The sequence below is a fragment of the Onychostoma macrolepis genome, chromosome 10, assembly GCF_012432095.1.
Source record: "Onychostoma macrolepis isolate SWU-2019 chromosome 10, ASM1243209v1, whole genome shotgun sequence".
Classification (NCBI taxonomy): domain Eukaryota; kingdom Metazoa; phylum Chordata; class Actinopteri; order Cypriniformes; family Cyprinidae; genus Onychostoma; species Onychostoma macrolepis.
This window is the reverse complement of record NC_081164.1, coordinates 25,456,453-25,472,102: the sequence shown is the minus strand read 5'-3', so window position 1 is coordinate 25,472,102 and position 15,650 is coordinate 25,456,453. Positions and strand designations below refer to the sequence as shown.

Here is a 15,650-nt window from a genome sequence, read left to right as displayed (position 1 = left end):
CTGCAGGACCGAAGGCGTCATTCTCTGCCCCGCCCACTCTCGCTAATGATTGGTCGGAACGCACGGCGTCTGTGATGTGATTGGTTTAGGTTCCGTTAGCGGAATGATAGAGCGTCGCGTCGCGTCGCCTGTGCGTGAGATCAGAAGAGGAGGACGCTGAGGAGAGTTTTGGGCTCGTGTCTCTTCTGATGTTACACACAAACTCACTTTATAAACCAGAAAACTTTCTGCGTTCGGGGTTTTTATAATTCATTTATCAGCTGGATTTGATCTTGAGGCAATGGTTGGCGTTTTTCGGCTCACGGATGGATTGCGTCGCGGATGAAGCGAGAAGCAGGTGCGTTAATTGAGGATGATGATGAACGCGCTGCTCTTCGTCTCCGTCAGAACATGAACTTCAGTCCCGTCACACCGAGCTGCCGGAGGGGTTCGTGGAGGTTCGACCGCTGATGGATTCATGATCTCTGGGATATCGATGATTCTGCTGGGATCGGATGGTTTTAAAGCGCGCGGAGCGTCAGTTCGTGGTAAATATGATTCCGTTCTTCAGCTTCATCTCGTTTATCTCGTTCTACAGTTTCATTTGCGTTTCTTTCTCCGCTGAGGTAAATTCTGAGGTAAATACTGAGGTAAATGGGGGTTTGTGGTGAATTGAACGCACGTTGACGGAAGCGCGCGAGCGGTGTCTTTGATGTCACCTGACTGACGTGTGTGTGTGTGTGTGTGTGGCGGTGCTTTGATGTCTGTTATTGGATGCTGTAAAACACACACTCTCATGTACTTATTTATCTATCTACTTCTCTCTCTCTCTCTCTCTCTCTCTCTCTATATATATATATATATATATGTATGTGTGTGTATTTGAACAGTAAGATGTTTAATGTTTTTTTTTTAAGTCTCTTCTGCTGACCAAGCCTACATCTGTTTGATCCAAAGTACAGCAAAAGAGTAAAATTTTGAAATATTTTTACTTAATTATTTCCTATTTGAGTATCTGTTAAACCGTAATTTATTTCTGTGATCAAAGCAACGTTTTCAGCATCATTACTCCAGTCTTCAGTGTCACATGATCCTTCAGAAATCATAATATGCTGATTTGCTGCTCAAGAAACATTTATTATAAAGTTGAAAACAGCTGCTGAGAATTTTTTTCAGGTTTCTTTGAATAGAAAGTTCAGAAGAACACCATTTATCTGAAATAGAAATCTTTTGTAACATTATAAATGTCTTTGTCACTTTTGATCAGTTTAAAGCATCCTTCCTAAATATTAATTTCTATCACCCCAAAAAAACTGACTCCAAGCTTTTGAATGGTATCGTGTATAATGTTACGAAAGCATTTCATTTCAGATAAATGCTGATCTTTAGATCTTTCTATTCATCAAAGAATTAAAAAAAATTTTTTTTTTTTTTAAAAGTACTCAACTGTTTTAAATATTGATGATAAAATGTTTCTTGAGCAGCAAATCAGCATATTATAATGATTTCTGAAGATCATGTGACACTGAAGACTGGAGTAATGATGCTGAAAATACAGCTTTGAAATCGCAGGAATAAATTACAGTTTAAATTATATTCAAATAGAAAACAGGTATTTTAAATAGTAAAAATATTTCACAATATTACTGCTTTTGCTGTACTTTGGATCCAATAAGTGCAGGCTTGGTGAACAGAAGAGACTTCTTTAAAAACATTTAAAATCTTACTATCACATCTCTTGCAAAATAAAGCACTGCATTCAAAATATCACAAACACATCTCAAGTGTGTTGTGTTTTGCAAAAAGTGATTATGAAATTGAAAGGCTGAGAATTAATGCATGGTTTTGCAGATTTGGTGTGTGCTTCTGCTGTTTGAGTGTCAGCTTTCAGAAACTGTGTGACAAGGAAAGATTTAGTGTTTAAACTGGTGAAAAAACTAAGATGGTGATGAATATCTGATGAGTCAGCCGTTATTTGCTCATTTGGTTTGTTGACTGATTAACAAAAGTGACCAGCTGTTCCCAATGGATGACAAATGTGTGCATTTAAAGATGACAATGGTATACATCATCAAATGAGTCTAATTATGAGGAACCATTATGAGAAAACAAGTGTTCAGTATCAGCATTGTGCATCTCATTTGCTATCATTGTCCCACTCATGTTATGAAATAAACATTGTGGCCTTTGAGTTCAGGGAAGTAATTAAAGTGCTTTATATCCTCTCAGCTTCCTTTTAAAGAAATTGTTTGATTCATATGTTATATATTTATACATATGTTGTTTATTTGTTTATATATCAATAAAAAATGTATGTGATATGAACCCAGTTTTGCAGCTGTGACGTGTGTGTGTGTGTGTGTGTGTCTTCTCCTCATAAAGACTGTAGTTGTAATTGGAGGAAAGCTGAGAGATGTGTGCGGGTTTCTCTGGAAATCAGCCCGATGCTTTCTGAACACTCAGCACTTTCTGAAGCTGTGTGTGATTTGTCATGTCTTTCTCTGCTTCAGTTCTTCATGCTGCTCGTGTGCTAGTTAAGTGTGTTCCGTCACCAGCACAAATTTTAAAATATTATGATTTAAAACAGCTGTTTTCTATGTGAATATCTGTTAAACTGTAATTTATTTCTGTGATGCGCAGCTGTATTTTCAGCATCATTACTCCAGTCTTCAGTGTCACATGATCTTCAGAAATCATTCTAATATGCTGATTTGCTGCTCAACAAACATTTCTGATTATTATCAATGTTGAAAATAGTTTTGGTGCACAATATTTTTGTGAAATCCGTGATGCATTTTATTTTTCAGGATTCACAGATCAATGGAAAGTTCAAAAGGACAGCATTTATTTACTAACATTATAAATTTCTTTACTGTCATTTGACCAATTTAATGCGTTCTTGATTAATAAAATTATCCAAATTATTATATAAATTAGCAAATACTCAAAGTCAGAAATACAGAAACTTAAAGTTTTGTCGCTATTAATCGATTCAAAATAAGTGTTAAGTGTGTGTGTACAGTGTATTTATGTATAAATACACACACACACACACACACACACACACACACACATATATATATATATATATAAATATTTTGCATACAAATCTAACATTTTTCTTTAATATACGTGTGTGTGTGTGTGTATATATATATATATATATATTTAATATAAATTATATGCAAGTGTTTACATACAAATACATACAAATATATATATTTTTTGAACATGCATATTGCTCTTTTGTTGATTTTGATTGCTTCTATTGTCCTCATTTGTAAGTCGCTTTAGATAAAAGCATCTACTAAATGTAAGTGTGTGTATTTTATATATATATATATATATATATATATATTCATATATATATATATTCATAATATATATATATATATTCATAATAAATATATATATTCATAATAAATATACACAGTACACACACACAGTATGTAAACGAACTTTTATTTTGAATCGATTAATCGCGACTAATTGTTTTGCAGCCCTAAAGTTTTGCAAAAAAGCTTTAATATACCCCATACTTTTTGAATGGTATATTCAATAATTGCTAATAATAATAAATGTTTCTTGTGCAGTAAATCAGCATATTATTATGATTTCTGAAGAATCATGTGACACTGAAGACTGGAGTAATGTTGCTGAAAATACAGCTTTGATCACAGAAATAAATTAGTTTAACAGATATTCACAGTGGGGTGGGAGGAAAAACTCGATTCACCCAATTATCGCGATTCTTTTTAAAATGATTTAAAAATTAATTGGTTTATCTCAGAATTGATTTATATTTAATTATTTTACTTTTCCTAAGAGGTGGTGGGAAGAAGTTACCGCGTTTATTCCATAACGGGGGAAAATGTACTCTTTATTTTATTTCAAAAGGTATTTTTCTACTCATTCTTTTGAACATTTGACTGTTATATTCACGTGCAAGTTTCATGGTTCAAGGTACTTTAAAATATACACTGTATGCTCCTCAAATAAAAGTTCAGAAAGATGCGATGCATTGTATATGATGAGTCATAAACAAAAACAGTCTCTTTAAGGGTATGATCCAGCATTGTCTAGTCATTAATAAGCAAACAAAAAGCACAATATCGAATTGCAATAGTTATATAATCGCAATAATCAATTTATCGCACTATATATTGAATCGGCACACAAGTATCGTGATAGTATTGAATCGGCGAACCGTCCCAGCCCTAATTCACATAGAACAGTTATTTCGCATCATAAAAATATTTAACAGTTTTACTGTATTTTTGATTAAATGAATGCAGTCAGGGCGAGCAGAAGAGACCTTGTTGTAATTGCTCTGTTGCTGAAGGTCTGATGTTTTGACAGCGGCATGATGTTGTCAATCTTCTGGTTGCTAAGCAATTTTCTCTCTGCATCCACACTAATCACCTTTTATCTGCTGAGGATGTGGTGTGTAATTATAGGCTGGCTGCCGTCCTCTGAAATCTGCCTAATTGCTTGTTTTATTTTTATAGGATAAAGACACTGGGAGAAGGGGGACGCGGGGGTATTAGAGCCCGAGGGGCAGTTATTAAAGTTTCCTAAGTGATTTCTACCCCCCCCCCCCCCGCCCCCCAGCAGGTCATTTCGTGTGATTTCTGAAGCGCAGCAGCTTTATCTCTGCGTGTCGAGACGCAGGTGGAGGTCATTCAGGATTAGCGCTCGCAGACTAAAGTCCATTTTCTCACCGGTTCCTCTGTGAGCCGTCATTTAGAGCTTCTGCCGTGTCAATGCCCTGCAGGAAGCTTTTGGCCCATCTCTTCTTTTATTAACATTTTTAATGACTTAAAGGATTCATTGACCCTTAACAGCATAATGAATTGCCCCGCGAGCCTCCCGGGTGAGGATGGGGGAGAAACGACACTTACTGAGACCACAGAGACGCTTATCAGACCGAGTGTGCAGCTCTGATAGACGAACACATCCGGCACAGACGTTCATTAGATGAGATGTGGGCTTTCTGAAGTGCTAGTTCTCATTCATACAAGCAGCTTTTTGTTTAAAATTGTGAATTTTGTGGCTTTTTAATTGCAATGCAGGGATTCCCAAACTGTTTTTGTCAGCCAAACCCCTTTAAACTTTAATTATGATTATTATATTTATTTACTTACCCTGAGATTTTAAGCTGATACTTCAGTAATTTATCAACACATTTGTATGTTCACAGCTCTCTGTTGTCAGTTAATGGTCACATTAATATGCAGGTAAACAAATATAAAAAAAAAAAAATTCTATTGTTTTGATTTTATTTCAGTTTTACAGTTTTTATGATTTAATTTGGCTTTTATCAACTCAGAAACCTCCTGCATTTCCTTCACAAAGCCCAGTTAGTGAAAGCCTGATGTAATATAATGTTTAATTCACTAAATAAAAATGTAAATAAAATGTTGTTTAGAACAAAGAATGGAATCTTTTTTTTTTTATTAATTAATTTATTTTGAAATCAATATGGTACAAAATAATCTAGGGCCCTATAAAATCAGTTTTATTTTTTTCCTAAATTCTGTTTCCTTTCCCCCCCAAATTCCATTTTTCCATTTAAATTTTTCTGGAATTAATGGTTAAATTTAAATGTTAGTAATCAAGTAAATGAATTAATGAAACTTACACAATTTGACAACAATAAAGGAAAAAAAGGGCCCTCTGAAACCCTTTTTATATATTCTATATATTTAATTTTTCCCAAATTTTGTTTAATTTTTCTGGATTTATGATTTAATACAAATTTATTCTCAAAAAAGCAGTAATCAAAAGAAGGCATAAAATATGAAAATTATTATTTTTTTAAATATAATCAAATGAAAAACGTTGCCTTTATTTTTTGGCAAACAAAGTGCTCCATAACAGGAGCGCGCTTTTTTTTTTCTCCCCATATATAATAAAGTGGAAAATAAAATTTATTAAATAAAAATTATTATTACTTTGAAGTACGTTCTTTTGTACAATAGCAATATATTTCCGTCATAATTTCTTCAAGTTAACCTAAAAATTTATTTTGGCGGGTTGCAGAGCTTTGCTTCAGTATTTTACATGTCACTGAAACCATAGTTTTAGTTTCTAATAAGATTATTAGGAGACTATGTGGTAAACTAGCTAGGTCAAAAGTAATGAAAAAGTAGTCGGTTATCTATAATGTCTATCCTAATAAATCACATTACTAACTATAGTTGTCATCGTGTAGTGAGTAGTTCTGAGAGTTGATGTGTAACTGTGGTTTGTTTGCTGTATAATCTGTCAGAGCTCCACAGGAACATTTACATGTGATTGTGATCATAAAAGAGCAGCTCAGATCTCTTTTGTAAACGCTGGAATGTAAATGAGCGCATGTTTCCTATCAGAGGCTTTTGTGAGCTGTGCTTGAACGGTTTCAGAGGTTATTTAGCAGCTCGCCTCAAAAGAAACATCTTTGTCTTCTCTCCTGCGCTCTGATACCAATTATGCTAAGCGTTAGGAAATTTAAACGGGACCGTCTCTTATCAGCTAATCCTGGAGTAATAGATTCCATTAAAAATGCATGAGGAGCTTTAGGGATGAATCGGGCGATGTAGCGTGTCAAAGTCTCGCTCTCTTTCTCAGCTGGGGGAAACGGCCCCGTTATCTGCTCATTATTCTGATAGGGTCCCGTCTCCACAGAGAGCGGTCTGTTCAGTGCCGCCGGGGCTTTGAAACGGGATAAACGTGGCTTTGATGTGCTCCTGATCTCCAGCTTCGGTCACTCAACCTACAGGAGACGATTGGGAAAAATGAAGCGTGGAGCTTCGAAATTCACTTTCCAGTTCTTAACCTGAGAGCCAGGGGCCAGTTGTTCAAAAGAAATCTGATCGGATTTTGGCCATCGGATTGGATCAAATCTTGAAAATGGGTTGTTCAAAAGAAATAAAAGGATTCTGAATTCAGATTAGATCACAAAATCCAATCTTGGTTTTGATCTGGATTAAATCCTCAGTTTGTGCTGTTCAAAATGTTTTAGTAAAATTGGGATACTTTTGATAAAAAACAAAACTGGATTATTCTGGTCCCAGCAGAAGGGTGGATTTCAGGAACAGAAAACGTAATAACTTTAAAACTGGTCTAAAAAATACAACATTTTAACATGTAATATCCCCAAACAGCTGTCAATAATTCATTTAAAGTTTGTTAGTTTTTTCATCACTGATTGTAAACTACATTGGCACAATCATCAGAGATGGAGCAGTCAGAAGTAGTTATTTGTGTAAATGCAATGCAAAACTAGAATACAAAACACTGGTATTTTTTATTTATTTTTTTCCAGCTCATTTTTTCCCCATCATGTCCCTTTATGGTCTCCATAGAGCACTAGTAATCCAGATTTGGAAATCTGAAAAAGTGTGTGCCTGGATCAGGGTGATCCAATCCAATTTTGCTTTGAAAAACCGGCACAAAAGTAAGATCCCGGATAGCAAAACATGAGATATCCAAATCCAGATCATTCTGCTCCAGATTAAACTTTCTGAACAACTGGCCCCAGACCTATAGGATGTCAATAGAGTTGATTTGAGTTGGATACAACTCTCAGATATGACAATACCAGTCCAGATGATTACTTGTGTGATATTTGGCTGTTTTATAATCAGAATCAAGTCTGTTTTGATTATATTCCAGTGAAAACCTCATCAATGCATGACATGTAGTTTGAGTTTTCTAGTGATGTGGAGTCAGTCTGAACAAAATCAGATGATAATCATGTTTGTTGATTGATTAACAAGTTTTACTCACTTTTTTGTTTGCTGCAAAACGTACTGACTGCTTTCTCAATGGAGAAACTGAAGCGTTTATTTAGGTGCTTTGTGTACAATAAGTTTTAAATAATACTTATATTCATCAAAAGTGTCAGTAAAGACATTTATAATGTTACAAAAGATTTCTATTTCAAATAAATGCTGTTCTTTTGAACTTTCTATTCATCTGTGAATCCTGAAAAATAAAATGCATCAAGGTTTCCATAAAAAATATTGTGCAGCACAACTGTTTCCAACATTGATAATAATCAGAAATGTTTCTTGAGCAGCAAATCGGCATATTATGATTTCTGAAGATCATGTGACACTGAAGACTGGAGTAATGATGCTGAAAATACAGCTTTGATCACAGAAATAAATTACAGTTTAACAGATACTCACATAGAAAACAGATATTTTTAGTGCTGTCATCACGATTAATCGCATCCAAAATAAGTTTGTTTACGTAATGCGTGTTCTGTGTATATTTATTATGTGTATATATAAATACACACTCATACAGTATATATTTTGAAAATATTTACATGCATTTAAATGTATATATTTATATAAGTATATTTAATATAAAAATATAACATTTTTCTTAAATGTATGTATACATGCATACGTGTATATTTATATATACATAATAAATATACATGGTCTCCACTTTCAAGTAGATGAAGTTAAGTTATCTTAAAGAGACTTTTTAGACATGAACGAGTGCCAGCACAAACCTTTTTCATTATCGTCTATCCTAATTATAAATTCTAGAATCGAAGCTACGCTGTGAGTTTGAGGAAGAGGCTCATGGGAGTTTGAGTCTTTGAGTCACTTACAGTGATTTGATCCAGAAGTTTGATTCTAATGGACTGGAGTAGTGTTGTCACGGTACCAAAATTTCTGTATTCGGTACCAATACCAGTTAAAATCCACGGTTCTCGGTACCAATTTCAGTACCAAAGCAATACACAAAAACATGCTAATTAAAAAACACACTATTTCACACTATAAGTCAAACAAAAATAAAATGTACAAAAATCAATGCCATTCTTTATGCTTATTTAAAATAGTGTTTCAAGTTTTTCCACAAGTAATAAAAGTATGGAAAACTGTAAACAAGATTCACCCAAATTTAATTTGTCTTTTAATTAATGAAATTTAAACATTTTATTTTTTGGTAGGCCTAAATAAAGGGGGTTTACTATTAAAATTTAAATATGGAAGAAATATTGTGTGATTTATTTATTTAAATTACGTTTTATTAATTTTTTAAGTAGTAGTAGTAGTAGTAGTAGTAGTAGTAGTAGTATCATCACATACATTCTACTAATAGTAGCCTAATATATTTCTGGCACAATGTCTAAACCAAACTTTTATTTTGACGGGTTGCCGTGAATACCTTTACCTTTTTGTGTGTATATGATATGACGCTGGTTTTACTCAAATGAAACGGTAAAATGCTTGTGAAGTGACTCTCAGAGCAGTTCTGGAGATGTTGTTTATGTATTTATGTCCTCATTTAGACGGCAGACGCTGAATTTACCTCGACAGCGTATGTAACAAAACCGCGCGTCTCTACCATTCATTCATTCACACTGAGACTCGCGGGACTCATATTTGAATCGACTTTTGCGGCTTAATATTTACAGATACTAGTCCATATCGCGATTTGATTTAAGTGTAATGACCTACTTTGACAAATTTCATGACATTCCGTGTTAAACTAAATTCCGTTTTTAAACTAGGTTCCGCTGTTCCGTCCGCGTTTTCTTCATCGCGGAAATCATAGGGGCGTAGGGCCTAGTGTCAAGAACCAGGTTGACCGGGTACTCGGTTCCACCGGTACTTAAAAAAACCTGGTACCGTGACGTTTTCATTTTTTTAGTACCGGCTTGGCACCGAAGTACCAGGTCTTTTGACAACACTAGACTGGAGTAACGTGAATCCTGAACAAGATCTCTGTTTGTTTATCCACGGCTCTGTTTTAGTGTTCAAGAGTTGTGAGCTTTAGAGACTGCACAGGACATTTAAAACATACAAAAGTGTATTGGCTACAACTAGACGGCAAGATAATGGGAAACACTGGCTTAGAGGATCAGACGAGATGGAAAGGGTCCTGTCTGTCATGTGACCTTATCTCCTCAAACACCCAGCGCTCCTCGCATCTATATTGATGACGGCGCGTATAATTAGACGCCCTCAGGCCTGAGATGAGTTCAAATACCAGAATAGATGCACAGTTTGTCTGCTGACGCGGCCTTATCAGAAATCTCGGAGAGACAAAAGGTCGGTGTTTAGGACCCTCGCCGGGCCTCACTGAGCCTGATTATATGCTTATCTCTGGTGCCGATGTCACTGCAAAGTGGCAAGGATTTACCGTCCTTACTATTCGGAGTTTGACGCTCAAATACGACGAGATCAACAGAGAGACGCTTCGGTGCTATTAACAACCACTGCTGATCATTTAATATCCCCTCAACCCTCATGTCCTCTGTTCTGGATTTGGACCATATAAAAATATGAATGTCTCTTCTGCTCACCAGAGCTGCGTTTATTATCAAAATAGTTAAATCTTTTTATGATGTGAACCTGCGATTTGTTTCCTATGTGAATATCTGTTAAAATGTAATTTATTTCTGTGATCAAAGCTGTATTTTCAGCATCATTACTCCAGTCTTCAGTGTCACATGATCCTTCAGAAATCATTCTAATATGCTGATTTGCTGCTCAAGAAACATTTATTATTATTATTATTATTATCAATGTTGAAAACAGTTGTGCTGCCCAATATATTTGTGAAAACTGATGCATTTTATTTGTCAGGATTCACAGATGAATGGAAAGTTCAAATGAACAGCATTTATTAGAAATAGAAATCTTTTGTAACATTATAAATGTCTTTACTGGCACTTTTTAAACAATTTAATGCATCATGAAAGAATTTAATTAATTTTTAAGATCGAATAAAGAAACTCTCAGATGTCTTCATTGCAAACCACCAAAATAAAAGTTTGGTTTAACTTGAAGAAATTATGACTGAAATATTAGAATTTATATTAACTATTGTACTATTAATATTAAAACACTGTTGTGCAGCACTTTATTAGACAAAGTAAAAAATAAAATAAAAAATATAAAAACCATGACGTATTGTAATTTTTTAAAATTTTTTATTTGTTTTACTTTTTAAAAGATTGGATAATTAAAGATGTCTAAATTTATTAACTTTTATGATCTCAATTGATTAAACGTGATTTCATGATTAAAATAGATTTATCCCATTAATCTAAATTAATTTAATTTATTTAGTATTGTTAGATTTTATAGTATTATGACGTTTGCACCTTTTTCTGAATCTTTTGAAGTCACATAATGGAACAGACAAAAATATCATTATTCAATGCAGCCCTGTTCTACTCCAGCGGCGTCTCAGTCCGCGCTCCAGACTGAAAGTCCCTCATAAGTCGTCGTCTCAGTCTGTTATATTCAGAGTTTGGCTTTACTCTCGGCGAGTATCTTTTAATGCATTTTTAGCCCTGAGCTGCTTGCCATAATGGAAGCTGCTTTTATGCTCATCTCTGTTGATAAAACTACACCGGCTTTTCCCAGGAGATCCTGTTTTTTTCCCCCTCATCTCTCAAACCTCAAATAAATGTGCTATAATGGAGGCCTTGTTGTGAAATCGCTGTCGGGTCGCAGCATTTCTGAAGACAGGCTTCTGTGAGCGCGAGCCTGTAGGTAACGGGATTCATACAGCTATTTCTGAACACTTTCTCCGGTTAGCAACTCACTTAGTTTGCTGCCCTCTGGACCCGTGGTAGACATCAGAGCAATAAACAAACAGGAGATAAATCACAGATGACTGCAAACAAATGGAGACGAACAACCTGCACTCATGAGCTCTGGAGGATTTCCATCATCTGAAGCTCATGGTGCACAAACAGGCTTTTCTGTGACAGATTTCAGATATTTCAGCTGTTTTCCTGTCTTCTGATTGGTCAATCCAGTGCGCCGTTGATTATAACATTCATAAAATAGTATTTATTTGAAAGCAGTAACATACTTTAGGCCGTGTTGCTTTGGCAACATTCACAATGTAACACCGTCTTGTGACTGCTGGGTCATTCTTGTCAAATCAAGCAAATTTCAGAAACTTTTGACTTCCCTCAAATTGTTGACTTTGGTAATATTTTTAATGGAGAAAGACTAACATAAACGGTGATGAAAGCCAAAATATGGATGTTTGTTTACTGAGTAATCCACTACTTTGTAGAGGAGGGTCAAAATGGCAATTTTCACCTGAGATTCAGAGCCAGTTTACAGGGGGGTAAAAATGACTTCAGAAAGATGGCAGTATCATGATGTTATTTTCACGCAGAGATTGGTAGCTCTGTTTGTGAAATCTGTTGACTTTAGCAATACGTGTTGCATTATGTGCCAATGGTGACTGTTCAAAAATGGGGGAAACACTTGGTTTTTGTTTTTTCCCTCAAAATGTGCATGCCTGTAACTTAAGAAGAATTAAAGATATTTTAATATTCTTTCAGATTTTGGTTGTTAACAGACTTTTCATTTGGTATCACCATTTTTAAGGGACTGTGTGGTTGATTTCCAGAGATATTGGGATCTAAATATGGCTCCAAGAGTAAAATTGTTAAATTGTACACATTTTCAGTGGTCAAAAACCAAATGTGGGTCACTTTGCACTCAGTTGAGTTTTATTGTCTTTAGAGAGGAATGTCTGATGAACAAATAATGTTGAAACTAGGGTTGCAAAGGGGGTGGAACATTTTTGAAACTTTTTCCCAAAATGTTTGGAATATTCCCCAAAAAAAAAAAAAAAAAAAAAAATCCTGGAAAGTTTCCAAAATTTCTGGAATGTTTCCGAAATTTGCTGGAAATTTTCCACCTTTTTGCAACCCTAGTTGAAACTAGAGATGTGTCTTGTTTCCCGCTGTCAAAACAATTGCATAGAATATTCCCGTCTGAGTGGCAAAAATAATATTTTCCCCCCCAAAGTTTGCATGTCTGTAACTCAAAAAGTATTAAAGACACCTCAGTATGGTTTTAAATTCTGGTTCTTAATAAACATTTCTTTTGATTTCTTCATTTTTAAGGTCCCATAAGGTTCAGTCCTCAAGATAAGAGGATCCCAATGCGGCTCCATGTGCAATTTCATTCATTGTTCACTTCCAGAGATATTGGGACCTAAATGTGGCTCCAAGAGTGAAATTGTTCAATTGTAGCCATTTTCAGTGGTCAAAAACCAAATATGGGTCACTTTGCATACAAAAAGGGGTGTAACGGTACATGTATTTGTGCTGAGAATTTTCAGCGTCAGATCGCTGTATAAATGCCTTAGTTCTAATGGTATCGCGAGTGAGCGTTATCACCCCTTCCTCTTTATTATAGTTTTCATGTGACATAAACATGAATGAACATCTCACCCCTCATGTAATCACTCAATCAGTGTTTCAACTGTGGAAAGATGTCATTAAAACGGCTTGTAATAGGGCTGGATGAACGTGATTCATGCGATTAGCGCTAAATCTCCATCACCTGTTTTCAAATAGCGCGCCATTTAATACACAGAGCCGTGGATCACTGACAAGCTACGCAGCAGAAAGCAGCAGAGATCGATGAGCCGCTGAGAGATTGATTAATGCTGTCATGTGCTCCAAACGCAGAGGTGCAGCTTCTGGTTCAGAAAGACTTCCACCTGTCACTCCTCTGAACGGGTTTGTTTCTCGTTGCAGATCCCTGAAGGCTTCAGCGACACGTAGAGCTCAAGCTGCACCATGCTGGCGTGTCTGCAGAGACAGAACCAACCGGCCCAACACCAACACATCACGTGTGCCGCGAAGATCCTGGACACGCCGCTCAATCACAAGAGTAAGTCTGGCACAGCCGGTTAGATTTAGCTTTTTGAGATGGTTAAGTTTTGGTTAAGCACCACCCTAACAATTCTATTTTTATTTTTTTATTTGCTTATTTTGCATTTACTTTTATTTATTTTATTTATTATTTCTTGCTTGCTTATTTACTTGCACACTTATTTAAATTATTTACTTTATTTTTAAATAAATAGATAAATAAAATTATCTTTTTTTCGTTTTTTACTATTTTTATGTCCATTTCTAATTCATTTTTCTATTTCTTTTTATCTAAATATTATATGTGTGTGTATATATATGTGTATATATATGTATGTGTGTATATATATGTATGTGTGTATATATATATATATATATATATATATATATTAGGCGCTTTTCCACTGCATGGTACGGTACGGTTCAGTACGGCTCACTTTTGGGGTTTTTCCACTGGGTACAGTACCTGGTACTTTTTTTAGTACCAACTCTGCTGAGGTTCCAAGCGACAAAATAGTACCACCTCCGGAGAAAATCGTCACTGCCTGAGTCAATGAACTTGCAGCACGAGACACAACAGACCCGCTAGATTTAAATCAGTAGCCAGTGAAGGATTATCTACTGATAATGAAATGTTGGTAGGCTACTATGAGATGGATAGCCTAAACGTTATATAATTCAGATGGGCTACCTGTTATTTTTATGGTATATCAAAAAGTGTATATTTTTCAATGTCCATTGTTGGTACATTTTACCAGTATTTACCATACTTTCAAAACAAAAATTAAAATAGGAAAAATATGCAATATGAAAATAATTTAAGAAAAAATGTTTTACAGAGAGAGAGGGAAAAAAACAACAAGATTTGGTTTTTAAAAAGGTACATCTGGAAAAAGGGGGGTCGTCTTATATTCGTATATATATATTTTTATTTTTTTTTTATTTTTTTTTTATTAATTATTTAAAAATAAGCCTTTTCTCAACACAATGATTATTATTATTTTCGTCTGAGACTTTCAGATGTGGCATAGTTTTATGATGAGAAAGGAAAAAGAGCAAATGAGGCAGAGCAAGAGATGGGAAAAGTAAGATAAAGAAAGATAAAAGGAAATAAACTTGAAAGAAAACCAAATGCATAAAAGGGCAGAAAGCGAGTGAGATTAAAGCGATTTATTGGAGGTGGAAGAAAGAAGAGGCTGGTAAATTGAATTTTCAGGGTAACCTTTGATTTTCATGGCTTAACCTCATTGAGCGGCTCATAGATTTCCGTCCAGCAGATGGATTTTCATCCATTAGGAGAGCAGGAGAGGTGGATACGTTTTCATTTGGCTCTTCTTAAACTCTCTGGCCTACTTCCACGCGGCTCCTTGCGGCTGTTTGCTGGTGAAGAGCTGCTGGAAACTCATCTGTCAGCATTCAGACGACGTTCACCTTGAGAAGCACGCTTCCTATCGTCTGCACAGATCTGCAGGAGCTCCATACGGCTCTTATCAAACACGTCCATCGCAGCATTTTAATTGAATCCGTGAGCGCATTGATCAGCCGTGACGCAGGTTCATGTCGCTTCTGTCCAAGGGCGCTGGTTTGGGACTGATTTGTAACTTTATGATTTTTATATTTTTACAGAACATCCCCAACATTCAAACCCCTTACAAATGAGGTGAAAAAGGGAAGAAAAAAACTGTTTGTTTGCGGAGGAAACATTTGTACATCAAATCAAAAGAGCAAGTCACATCAATGTTACATTTAATATTATACATCCCGTTCATTAAAAGAAAGGATTAAAGAGCACAGAAGCGCAATAAATAGAAAGGAACATATTCTAAAGAGACATTTTTGTGAACGTAACTATAAAATGTCATCTTTCTTGGAACTGAAAAGGTTAAACAGAACACAAGAGGTGCTAATATTGATTGTATAAGAAAGAAGCGGGAAACTTTTTGCATCTTTTATTTGAAAAGTCTCCAAAAGGTATGAATAAGGATTTTTCTCTTAAAGAGTTTTTGTGATTTTGTGTGTATAT

General features: G+C 35.3%; 1 protein-coding gene across 2 annotated transcripts in view; it reads left to right on the top strand.

Annotated features, from left to right (window-relative positions):
* The first annotated feature begins 29 nt into the window (after positions 1-29).
* The window catches only part of LOC131547745 (protein FAM222A), a 33,424-nt gene continuing 17,803 nt past the window's right edge, over positions 30-15,650 (top strand). For both annotated transcript variants that reach the window (XR_009272997.1, XM_058788360.1), the window contains exons 1-2: positions 30-527; positions 13,511-13,646. Coding sequence is in view for 1 of the 2 variants with exons in the window: in XM_058788360.1 (XP_058644343.1) it covers positions 13,553-13,646 (94 nt within the window). In the remaining variant the exon portion in view is untranslated. The remainder of the gene's footprint in view (positions 528-13,510; positions 13,647-15,650) is intronic.